This window comes from Capsaspora owczarzaki, assembly GCF_000151315.2.
Source record: "Capsaspora owczarzaki ATCC 30864 unplaced genomic scaffold supercont2.1, whole genome shotgun sequence".
NCBI lineage: Eukaryota > Filasterea > Ministeriida > Capsasporidae > Capsaspora > Capsaspora owczarzaki.
Genome location: NW_011887292.1, coordinates 3492016 through 3503696, shown reverse-complemented (window position 1 = coordinate 3503696; position 11681 = coordinate 3492016). Strand labels below are relative to the sequence as shown.

At 51.9% G+C, this 11681-nt stretch overlaps 3 protein-coding genes across 3 annotated transcripts; all 3 read right to left on the bottom strand.

Annotated features, from left to right (window-relative positions):
• Positions 1-63: 63 nt before the first annotated feature.
• On the bottom strand, positions 64-2968 carry CAOG_08471 (hypothetical protein; the record flags this gene model as incomplete). Its single annotated transcript, XM_011271741.1, has 6 exons — positions 64-1034; positions 1645-1867; positions 1944-2078; positions 2174-2252; positions 2334-2361; positions 2923-2968. 6 exons carry the CDS (start codon positions 2966-2968, stop codon positions 64-66), a joined length of 1482 nt encoding a protein of 493 aa, XP_011270043.1.
• An 816-nt stretch (positions 2969-3784) lies between these two features.
• On the bottom strand, positions 3785-7815 carry CAOG_01092 (hypothetical protein). Its single transcript, XM_004365906.2, has 7 exons — positions 7552-7815; positions 6277-6307; positions 6113-6191; positions 5877-6044; positions 5586-5805; positions 5209-5508; positions 3785-5124 (listed from the first exon to the last, which is right to left on the bottom strand). The coding sequence occupies exons 1-7, from the start codon at positions 7625-7627 to the stop codon at positions 3995-3997; spliced, it is 2004 nt and encodes a 667-aa protein (XP_004365963.1). The 5' UTR covers positions 7628-7815; the 3' UTR covers positions 3785-3994.
• Positions 7816-7963: 148 nt separating this feature from the next.
• CAOG_08470 (hypothetical protein) lies at positions 7964-11292 on the bottom strand (the record flags this gene model as incomplete). The annotated part of the gene is made up of 8 exons (XM_011271740.1): positions 7964-8211; positions 8309-8384; positions 8478-10129; positions 10214-10513; positions 10591-10810; positions 10882-11049; positions 11118-11196; positions 11282-11292. The coding sequence occupies 8 exons, from the start codon at positions 11290-11292 to the stop codon at positions 7964-7966; spliced, it is 2754 nt and encodes a 917-aa protein (XP_011270042.1).
• Between the last annotated feature and the right edge of the window lie 389 nt (positions 11293-11681).

The window sequence follows — 11681 nt, the reverse complement described above, 5'->3', positions numbered from 1 at the left end:
CAGTGCATTCCGAGCCAAAGTCGGTCGAGTTGTTCGTGCAGTTCACGGTGCCGTGCGGAAGCGTCAGAACATCGCAGGCACAATGGTGCACGAGGCGTCCATCGGGCGGTCCCACTCTCGTGTCGCCAGGCACTCGACAACATCGGCGTAGTCTCCTCCAAGCGAGTAGCCGGGGTTGCAGCTCGGGATGCACTCGGATCCGTAGTTTGTGTTGTCGTTGGTGCACAGAACAGCACCGTTTTCAAGCGTCAGAGGATCGCACGATACAATCGTGCATTCTGCTTGCAGCGTTGCGCTCCACTCGCGCGACGCCTGACACGTCACAGGATTTGTGTTGGCTCCGCCAAGGGTGTAGCCTGCATTGCAGCTCGGTGTGCATTCCGAGAGGTAGTTTGTGTTGCCATTGGTGCAGTCGATGGCACCGTTTTCGAGAGTCAGAGGGTCGCACGACACAATCTGGCAGTGCGCAGAGAGGGTTGCGTTCCACAGCTGCGAGGCGTTGCAGCGCACTGCGCCAGTGTAGTCGCCCTCCAGTGTGAAGCCAGCGTTGCAGTACGGGGTGCACTGCGAGTTGTAAGCAGTCGTTCCTCCAACGCAATTCAGTCCACCATTACCAAGTGAAAGCGCGGGGCAGGCGATCGGGTCGCAGTAGAACGTCTCGGGACGTGACCAGGTGGTATCCGCTTTGCACACCGAATCGACAGTAGCAAGTGGCGCATAACCACGCAGACGGAAGCCAGCGTTGCAAGAAACAGTGCAGATACCACCAAGCGAGTATCCATCACAGTTGACAGCTCCATTGGTTGGCGCTGCCATAGTGTGCGGGCAATGTTCCGCATACAGAACACACGTTGGTGTCGCGCGCGACCACACACCGACAGAAGCAGTGCTGGACAGGCAAGTGACTGGAACAACACGCTGCGATGTGCCGTCCACGACATAGCCCGAATCGCAAGAGTAGGTGCACACTGTTCCGATGCTGCGAGTGGTCGGCTGGCAGCTCACGCTGCCGAGAGTGATTGAAGTTGGCGGGGCTGGGCAGTAGTTTGTGATAGTATTACAAGAGCTCGAGTAAGAGGACCAACCGAAAGAGCTAGTGTAGTCTGAGCAAGTGATGGTTGCGGCGGCAGACAGCTGATATCCATTGTTGCAGCTCATTGAGCAAGTTCCCTGATCTAAAGGGCATTGTCGAAAACAAACGAAAACAAACACAAACGATCATTTTGATGAGTTTTGCATGCGGGCGCATCCTGACAGTAGAACAGCATCAGTAGTCTTACAAGTCGTGCTACCGCAATTAAACTGTCCATTCGTCGGATTGCTTGGATTGCCACAGTTGATCGTGTTGCATTGGAAATTGCGCGTCGACCAAAACTTGTTTGACTGACACGTAACAGTGCCTGAAGCGGATGTTGAGCGAGTGCCGGTGGCACACGAATGACTGCAAACGCCACCAACTGTCTGTCGGTTGCAGTTCCACGAGCCAGACGTGAATGATGCAGGGAAACCACACGACTTGGCTGCCATCTTGCAGCAGGTGTACTTCCAGCGGCGATCTTCATTGCTGTTGCTGTTAACTGCAAGCCATTCAACGCTAAGGGGTCAGACCCAATTTTGTGATCCACCAATCGTACGATTCTTTACCTGAAGACATTCCTGCAATGTACTCAAACACCAGAGGGCATGTGTAGTCTAGATCTCCGTCAAAGTTATTCACTTCGGCAGTCGTCGAACAACCACCCGTGTACTCGAACTCGGGAATCATTTCAACGGTTTTCACTTGATAAAGACGATCTTCTTTGGTGTTCCAGTGGCGCGAGTTCATTCCGTAGATTGTTCGACCTGTCGTGGCAGTCCAGCTGAAATCCTGTCGTACCAACAGGCATCAGCTCCAGATCAACACAAGCTACATCCATCCTGAATGCGAATCCAAAGCTTATTACCTGGTCCCAGTCGTTCATCTGAAAGTAGGCGTCGGGTGAGTTCCCTTTCGTGATTTGTTCGCCAGAATGCGTGATGCAGTACTCGTGATAATCCCACCAGCGGTCCTCATCGTGATTGTCATGCTTCGACCGGAACTGGCCGTGTTCAAACATTGCATGATGTGTCTTGTCAGAAATCTCTCGACCCTCTCTCGCGCGTTTATTCCATGCTTCATGCTTGGCCGCCTTACCCCTGCAAAATAACACTGCGTTTCCGTGCCAACATCGGCGGATTCCCAATTGGCATTATCCTGAGTAAACAGCTTGAACCTAGGAACGAAACTCCAGCAAGTGAGCATCGATCAGCACTGAAACGATAATGATTACATCCAAAGTCGTACGATAACTCACCAGCCCGCTTCGGTCTCGGAAAATGCAGCTGCTCATAACAAGAGAAACCAAACGGCGAAACGGCGAAACAGCGAAACAATGAGTGAGCAATCTTCTCAATCAACCTCAACCCCAACCTCTCAATTCTTTGCATTCCTTTGCTTCATTGCCCCCGGCTTCGTCGCTTCATCGCCCCATTTTGCTATTTTCCATCTTGGTCGTTCCGACGGGCGTTTCACGTTTCGACGAGTGCTAAACCACCAATCCCGCAACTCGTCTCCCAATTTGGGTTCATTCGGGCACTTGCTCCACAACACTTTGGCTCGGGTGCGAGATCTCAGACGCTTGTTTTTTTTTTTTTTCCCGTTTCCTCATGTTTGTCATTTTCGGCCCCACTCGTCCACCTCGTCATGGAGCAGAGAGAACAACAACAGGAAGAAGGGCTGGTGCCACCGATTGTTATATTTTTTATTTTTTATTTGGATTCGTTTCGAGCTGGTCCCACGTGAAGTAGATCATTCACACAACGCTCACTCGCTCTCACATTCTCTCGTTCTCTATTTCTCGGTGATTTTTTTTTATGTTCCCCTCGTTCGAAGCGTGTGCGGACGGTCGCTGGGCTGCTCGTTGAGTTGGTTGTTGCGTGAATGAATCATTTTGTTTTGAAATTGAGGGAAAAAGGACACAAATTGAAATAAAATCCGACCAAGTCAAAAAAAAAGGGGGGGAGGATTTTCGATGCAACCCACAGTCAGAACAAGCAGAAGGACGTAGAGCACAATGGGGAGGGGGGAGAAGGGTTGACCTTCAGCAGCAAATAAGCATACACTTGTAATGCTCTGCAGGACAAAGAGAGAGAGAGAGAGAGAGAGAGACCCAGAACATCATGGAAACAATCAAACGATCGGCTGGGTCGGCTAGCGGGTATTTCTCGTAATTGGATTTGTGTTGTTTGAGCGAAGAAAGTGCGTTGGCTTGCGCAAAAAATGGTTTGCTGCTCACTCACGAGCGATGCCACTCGCAATGAGCGGAAGGGTTGGTGTATGCGTGCGTGTTGGAGACGAGCGGCGGCAATCGTGGCGAAGCGGCTCGCTCTGCACATCATAACAACCAACCGTTCAACCGTTGGTCAATAAATTGCCATTGTTTGTTTATTTAATTTTTGATTTTTTTACGAATTCGGGTGGTTGGAACCAACGCGCAACCTTTTGGAACCGCAGTTTGGTGCATGAGTGTGCATTGGTGGTGGTTGAGGAGCGGCAGAGTAAAAGCAAGGGAAAGGGAAGCGTATGATGGCGTCAGCATAGCGACGAGCGACGAGCGTAGCACTACCTCTGCAGCTGGAAATCGACGCCAGCAATAATAATGACAAGAATAAAAATTGCCGCATTCGCCGAGGTCGGAAAGAAAAAAAATGAAAAATGAAGGGCAAATGAAATGGCACAAAAGAAGAAGAACTCGCACAAACAATTCCCAGCTGTTTAGGATGCCATCCAACTCGACTTGTTCGATTGAAACAGAGATGCGCGACAAGAAGCACAAAAAACAAATTGATTCAACAGAAAAAAAGAAAAACTCGGCGGCAGAATCATTCACAAAACGCAAAACTGGGGCATGCGCCGAATCCAATCAGCACACCTAACACATGTCTGTTGAACGACGAAATTTGATCGAAAGTACACTCAGTTGGAATACTCGGGAGGTTGCGACACGCCGGATCCAGTGGAAACATTGTAGTTGGCCTCGATCGCTTTGGGAGAGCCAAGAGTTGAATATCCGGACATCGCACCGGGCGACGAGTATCCTTGCTCGGTCAAGTCAGTATCGGTCCGATGCTGGCCAAGAACGTCATAGTTGGCATCGGCGGCAGGTGAGTTGGGCGCCGCTTCATCGTGTCGAACAAGTGGAGCATCCAACACGCTGCCGCCACCATTTCTTGCTTCGAGAGTGCTCGGAGAGGTTCTCTTTACGGCACGACGACGACGAGCCAGGATAACGATCAGAATCAGCGCAAGCAACAGCAGGCACACAACGCCCGCGCCAACGCCGGCTGTAATCGCCGTGGTTTGAGCATCGTCTGAAGCAGGAGGGGTGTAGTGCACTGTGCAGAGGGCAGAAAGGTCTGCATCCCATTGAGCACTGGCATTGCACGTCACCACTGTAACAGCTCCGCTCAGATCGAAACCTTCGTGGCAAAAGGCCGTGCAGGTCGAAGGGTAGTGCATTCCAGCCGAGCACGTCACGTCACCAAACAGCAACGACAGCGTCGAGCACTCGACAGGATCGCACACTGGAGCGGCCGCCGACCAGTCGCTCACAGTGCATGTGGTCGTGAAGGTAGTGTGCGCGGCCTGGCCGCGAATCTGATATCCAGACGTGCATTCGTAGACGCACGAGCCACCCAGGGCGCGGTTGTCGCAGTTCACCTCGCCGTGCGTCGGAGCGGACACTCCCGAGCAGTACGCCGGGTCGAGCACGCATACCGGGTACGATCCGCCAGTCCACTGGCCTTGGGCACTATTGAGGGTAGCGCATGTCCGGGTGGTCGCCGTGCCACCTTCTGTGGCAAGAATGTAGCCAGCATTGCAACTGTAGCTGCAGACCGTGCCGAGCTGCTGCGGGGATGTCCCGCAATCGACCGAGCCATGCTCTGGTGCGATCGTGAAGGCCGCATCGCAATACGCCGAGACAAGCCCGCAGCCATTGCTGGGCGTCGACCATGCAAATGCCGTGCCAGTGTCCCCGCAGCTGATGGACGTGGGAGCTGAGGGTTGGTAGCCATCGTCGCAGCCGAGCGAGCACGATGCGCCATCTGACCACAATAACGATCAAAGAAATGCACGTCGTGAGCAAACCCTCACACCATAAATAAGCAAACTTCACGGTCATCACGTACACAGACTGCCAGAGCTGCAGGAAAAGCTCCCATGCGCAACTGTGGGCAAACTACCGCAGCTTCCGAGGTTGCAGGTCGCCGTCGAGGTCGTCCACGCTTTGTTGCTCTGACAAGTGACGGTCGCTCCAGACGTGCTTGGACGTGATCCCAGCGAGCACGTTTGGTTGCAGACGGCTCCCACAGTGGTGTATGGACAAACCCACGTTCCATTGGTCAGCGCTGGAATTGCCGGACAGGCCTTTGGTGCCATTGCACAGCAATAGTACTTCCAGATGCGGTCCTTGTTGGTGTTGTCGTAAGCTACAAACGCACGCACAGCCAGAAATCAGCGATCACAAACACAACTGTCCCTAGTCCCACTTAGCAAGGATTCTTACTCGAGCTCACGCCGGCAAAGTAAGAAAAGGTGCCGCTGCAAGTGGCGCCGAGTGGGCCTAGTGCCGCGTTCGCCGTCGGTAGCCACGCGCAAGTGCCCGTTTCAAATTCCGCTGGTGTGGCTCTACCACGGCCCTCGTAGTATCGATCTTTCCAAGTAGCATCGAAAGTGGACCCCAGGCCGTCCAACATGTATCCGTAGCTCAAATACTTGTTCAAGGCCTGTTCATCAATTCAAGGAGTGAGAGAGGACATGCCAGTAGCACACTCCTGGCCATACATTCAATGCTTACGCCATTGAGAGAGTTCCATGATCCATTGTTGGGAAACCCAGTCGGCCCCGTCACCCCCGGGATGACGAAGGAGCCGCTCGTGTAAGATTCACCGGCAGTGGAGGTAATACATGCAGCTTGGACTCTCCAATTTCTATCCTGTGCACCATTGTCGTAGTCGCTGGAAATCTGCAGAACAAAAGATGGCAGTTGGTGTGGTGTTTGTCACCCGTTAAGCTCCGCGCAAGCGATCTTACAGCTTTAATGTAGCAATTGGAGTCCAGACTCTCGAAGAAACTCCACCCAGTCACTCCAGCTGGCGTGTAGGGATTGTAACTGCCAACAAACACAAGCCATGTTGGAATCACAAGTTCTGCCCTCTCAGTCCACCGAAAACAGTTCCAAGGAGAATTCTACATACCGACTTGACATTAATGTCTCCACATACGCCGCTGCACAGTCACAGCAACCAAAAAAAAAAAACAAGCCAGAATTGAGTTGATGAGTTTACCCATTGCAATCTTTAACTCCACAAATTAGCTCAGTTCCGCGTCACAAGCCGGGGGGTGGGTTGCAAGCTATTTGCTATGTGATGCTTTGCGATTTTGAGATTCTGAGACTCTCAACGTTGGTTGAAGTCATGCGGATATTCTGCTTGATTGCGAATTGATTCCTTGTTCTCTCGCTCTGCGTTCCTTTGGTTTGTTTTTATTCCACCACTACCAACTTCGAGTGGGTAGTTTTGTTTTGTTTTTTGAAATTCATCTCGTCCGCTTCGAATTGTCCAAGTTGTTGTTGGAGTTTTTTTTTTTTTTTTTTTTTTTTTTTGTTTTGCTTTTTTTGTTTTGTTCGTTCGCTCTGTTATTTGTGTCCCTCTCACCCCCAACTCTTCTCTCACCGTTCCTACAGCCACAGGCTTTATTCATTATCTGATAATTTGTCATCATTATCCGTCAATTTTCAATGCCCGTTTTCATCAACAAACCAAAGAATCACAAAAGAAGCTATTTCAATTTCCATTGAATTGATAACAACCAAATCAAACAAAAACGGCCGTCGGGTTTTCGCATTTCCCATCATACTCCGGCTGTTTGTGATCTCCAAGTGCTCTGTGCTGTGCATAGCGCGCATCACAATAACAGTGATTCAAACTTGCATTGCAGCGCACTCGGTGGAATGCCCGCGTCGTTCCGCCTCAAACGCTCAAAAGTGACGCAAAGAAGGAGCGGCAGTTTGCATTTTGTGTTTTTTTGGTTTGCGGCACAAACAACACGCTCGAATGAACAAGCCTATTCTCCGTTGTGCTCCCATGTTTTCTCACGATAATCCTCACGCTGAGACACACGCACACAACACGCACGCACACACACACACACACTATTAGTAGTCGTGTGCTTGGTCGACATGCAGTGCGCTGACGAGAAAGTCGTGAGAAAATCGATAAGCGAATGAAAAAATAAAAAAGAAATACAATAATTTTTGTGGTTGTTTTTGTATTCTGTGTATTGACCGGCCTGCAGCCATGAGAGACGGATGTGCGTGTGAGAGAGCACGACGGAAGAGAGAGAGTATGTGTGAGAGAGCGGGAGGTAGAGATCAACCCGATGACAGGAACAAGAAGAAGAGAGCGGGCGAGCGGTCGGGCGAGTTGAAGAAATCAGCCGATCGCGCAGCCGTGTGGGCTTGCGCAACTTACACAGAGCGGGCCGCGTCGTCAATGCAATGCATGCGGCAACGAGCACCAGCGGCAGCAGGACCACGCGCAGCGCCATGTGTGTGGATGTGTGCGCAAGTGTTGTATGTGGATGGGTGTGAATGAGAAGAACAAGAGAACCAAGGACGAGAAGAGAAAAGTGGGGGCAAAAAAGAAAAGAAAAGAATAGAAAACCAAAGAAAAAAAAAAAAGGAGTAGCCTCACACTCAAAAAACACACACAAGGAAATCCAATAGAGTAGACAACCGGCAATGTCCAAAGCAATCATAACAAAGTCAACAATTCAGTGAAACTACAAGCGGACACAAAAAGAGCAAGGCACATGGAAAAACAGCAATCAGGCAACTTGAACTATTCGAGTTGTCGGTTCCAAAATGGCTGTTGGGCCACCACTTCATGAAGAAACAAGTAAACCAATATCACGCACAGGCGCGCTCAAAGCTACTTGCGCAAAGTACGCACTCAATGTGGCAAAGGACGGGCGGGACAATGGCTCACGATTCCAGCACTTGAAAACTTGTTCAAAGTCCACATCGTCGCATCCTGCAGGTTTTGGCAGTCGGAAGCCACCTTCCACCTGCGCGAGAATCTCCGGACCCTTTTGGTTTCCATAAGGCGATGCGCCATAAGCGTAAACCTCCCCTGAAGAGAAACAAAACCAAAAAAAAAAAAACAATCCCAATCATCAGCCAAAGGCCAAGCAAAACCCCAAGGTCCAAGTCCCCCGATTTTCACTTACAAGCAAGAACTCCAAATGCCCAAACATCGCTTTGATGTGTAAACTTGCGATACATCAGACACTCAGGAGCCATCCACTGTCGACGAGCAAAACAGCCTGGTTAGTTTCTTCTCGTGCTCTTCTACAGTACCCTCCTGCGAGCTCAGCAAACCCTCGAGAACAAAATTACCTTCACTGGAAGACGGCCTTTGGTCTCCATGCGGTAGTAGTCATTCTCCTCGGCTATGGCGCGCGACAGCCCAAAGTCGGAAATTTTGACGGCGAGATTCGCGCCGACCAAGCAGTTCCGCGCCGCAATGTCACGGTGAACAAAGCGAATTTGCTCGAGGTAGTCGAGCCCGCGAGCGACCTGAGCCAGGGCATGTGCCGACTCTGCACGCGTCCACGACACTTGGACTTTGATCGACCTTTGCAACACACCTCGCAAATCGCCGAACGGCATCAGTTCCAGCACGCACAGGAGAGGCTCTGCTTCGAGCAAAGAGCAGATGGCGCGCACAACATTGGGATTGTCGAATCGCGCCATCATGCGGGCCTCTTCGATAAACTCGCGTCGAGATTTAGGATCTGCGCCAGCTGGAATGGTTTTGACTGCAACTGCCAGGTGCGGCTGCCTTTCGTCCGTTAACAAGTACTTGGCATCTTTAGGCACGAGATTGGATGGTAGCTGGCCACGGAAAACAACCCCAGATACGCCCGAGCCCAGTTTGGCGCCAAGCACAAGACCTTGTCGGAGTGATGTGGTTTCCGTGACAATAGAGCTGTACACGCGTTCAGGGCTTGTGGCATACGTATGCTCGGCGCTTTGCTTCAGATCACCATCGACGGGCTTGCGTTGCCCTGCGACCGCGTACGTATTCGACTTGGATTCGACTTGATCTGGCCCTTTGCCCGGAGATTGCGCTGGCGACATTTCTACCATCTGCTTCCGCGTTAGGGTCGAGTCAGCCTTTTGCACGGATTGTCGGCGACGTTTGTGACGACGACGACGATCCCAATAAATGATCAGAATCAGCGCAAGCAACAGCAGGCACACAACGCCCGCAGCAAGGCCGGCCGTCAGCGCAATTGTGCGAGCATTGTTTGAAGCAGGAGGTGTATAGTAGTGGACGGTGCAGAGGGCAGAAAGGGTTGCATTCCATTGCGCATTGGCATTGCACGTCACCGCCGTGACAGCTCCGCTCAGATCGAAACCTTCGTTGCAAAAGGCCGTGCAGGTCGAAGGGTAGTGCATTCCAGCCGAGCACGTCACGCCACCAAACAGCAACGACAGCGTCGAGCACTCGACAGGATCGCACACTGGAGCGGCCGCCGACCAGTCGCTCACAGTGCATGTGGTCGTGAAGGTAGTGTGCGCGGCCTGGCCGCGAATCTGATATCCAGACGTGCATTCGTAGACGCACGATCCACCCAGGGCGCGGTTGTCGCAGTTCACCTCGCCGTGCGTCGGAGCGGACACTCCCGAGCAGTACGCTGGGTCGAGCACGCAAACTGGGTACGATCCGCCAGTCCACTGGCCTTGGGCACTATTGAGGGTAGCGCATGTCCGGGTGGTCGCCGTGCCGCCTTCTGTGGCAAGAATGTAGCCAGCATTGCAACTGTAGCTGCAGACCGTGCCGAGCTGCTGCGGGGATGTCCCGCAATCGACCGAGCCATGCTCTGGAGCAATCGTGAAGGCCGCATCGCAATACGCCGAGACAAGCCCGCAGCCATTGCTGGGCGTCGACCATGCAAATGCCGTGCCAGTGTCCCCGCAGCTGATGGACGTGGGAGCTGAGGGTTGGTAGCCATCGTCGCAGCCGAGCGAGCACGATGCGCCATCTGACCACAATAACGATCAAAGAAATGCACGTCGTGAGCAAACCCTCACACCATAAATAAGCAAACTTCACGGTCATCACGTACACAGACTGCCAGAGCTGCAGGAAAAGCTCCCATGCGCAACTGTGGGCAAACTACCGCAGCTTCCGAGATTGCAGGTCGCCGTCGAGGTCGTCCACGATTTGTTGCTCTGACAAGTGACGGTCGCTCCAGACGTGCTTGGACGTGATCCCAGCGAGCACGTTTGGTTGCAGACGGCTCCCACAGTGGTGTACGGACAAACCCACGTTCCATTGGTCAGCGCTGGAATTGCCGGACAGGCCTTTGGTGCCATTGCACAGCAATAGTACTTCCAGATGCGGTCCTTGTTGGTGTTGTCGTAAGCTACAAACGCACGCACAGCCAGAAATCAGCGATCACAAACACAACTGTCCCTAGTCCCACTTAGCAAGGATTCTTACTCGAGCTCACGCCGGCAAAGTAAGAAAAGGTGCCGCTGCAAGTGGCGCCGAGTGGGCCTAGTGCCGCGTTCGCCGTCGGTAGCCACGCGCAAGTGCCCGTTTCAAATTCCGCTGGTGTGGCTCTACCACGGCCCTCGTAGTATCGATCTTTCCAAGTAGCATCGAAAACGGACCCCAGGCCGTCCAACATGTATCCGTAGCTCAAATACTTGTTCAAGTCCTGTTCATCAATTCAAGGAGTGAGAGAGGACATGCCAGTAGCACACTCCTGGCCATACATTCAATGCTTACGCCATTGAGAGAGTTCCATGATCCATTGTTGGGAAACCCAGTCGGCCCCGTCACCCCCGGGATGACGAAGGAGCCGCTCGTGTAAGATTCACCGGCAGTGGAGGTAATACATGCAGCTTGGACTCTCCAATTTCTATCCTGTGCACCATTGTCGTAGTCGCTGGAAATCTGCAGAACAAAAGATGGCAGTTGGTGTGGTGTTTGTCACCCGTTAAGCTCCGCGCAAGCGATCTTACAGCTTTAATGTAGCAATTGGAGTCCAGACTCTCGAAGAAACTCCACCCAGTCACTCCAGCTGGCGTGTAGGGATTGTAACTGCCAACAAACACAAGCCATGTTGGAATCACAAGTTCTGCCCTCTCAGTCCACCGAAAACAGTTCCAAGGAGAATTCTACATACCGACTTGACATTAATGTCTCCACATACGCCGCTGCACAGTCACAGCAACCAAAAAAAAAACAACAAGCCAGAATTGAGTTGATGAGTTTACCCATTGCAATCTTCAACTCCACAAATTAGCTCAGTTCCGCGTCACAAGCCGGGGGGTGGGTTGCAAGCTATTTGCTATGTGATGCTTTGCGATTTTGAGATTCTGAGACTCTCAACGTTGGTTGAAGTCATGCGGATATTCTGCTTGATTGCGAATTGATTCCTTGTTCTCTCGCTCTGCGTTCCTTTGGTTTGTTTTTATTCCACCACTACCAACTTCGAGTGGGTAGTTTTGTTTTGTTTTTTGAATTTCATCTCGTCCGCTTTCACTCGTTCAAGGTCTCTTCAATGGTCTTTGAATTGTCCAAGT

What these genes read in the sequence shown, in the direction of transcription:
- CAOG_01092 (XM_004365906.2), bottom strand. Translation starts at nt 7,627, where the DNA reads ATGGCGCTGCGCGTGGTCCTGCTGCCGCTGGTGCTCGTTGCCGCATGC. An exon ending in CATGGAACTCTCTCAATGGC is followed by an intron (nt 5,806 to 5,876) that starts GTAAGCATTGAA and finishes ATTGATGAACAG; the next exon opens with GCCTTGAACAAGTATTTGAG. An exon ending in CTGCAGCTCTGGCAGTCTGT is followed by an intron (nt 5,125 to 5,208) that starts GTACGTGATGAC and finishes TATTGTGGTCAG; the next exon opens with ATGGCGCATCGTGCTCGCTC.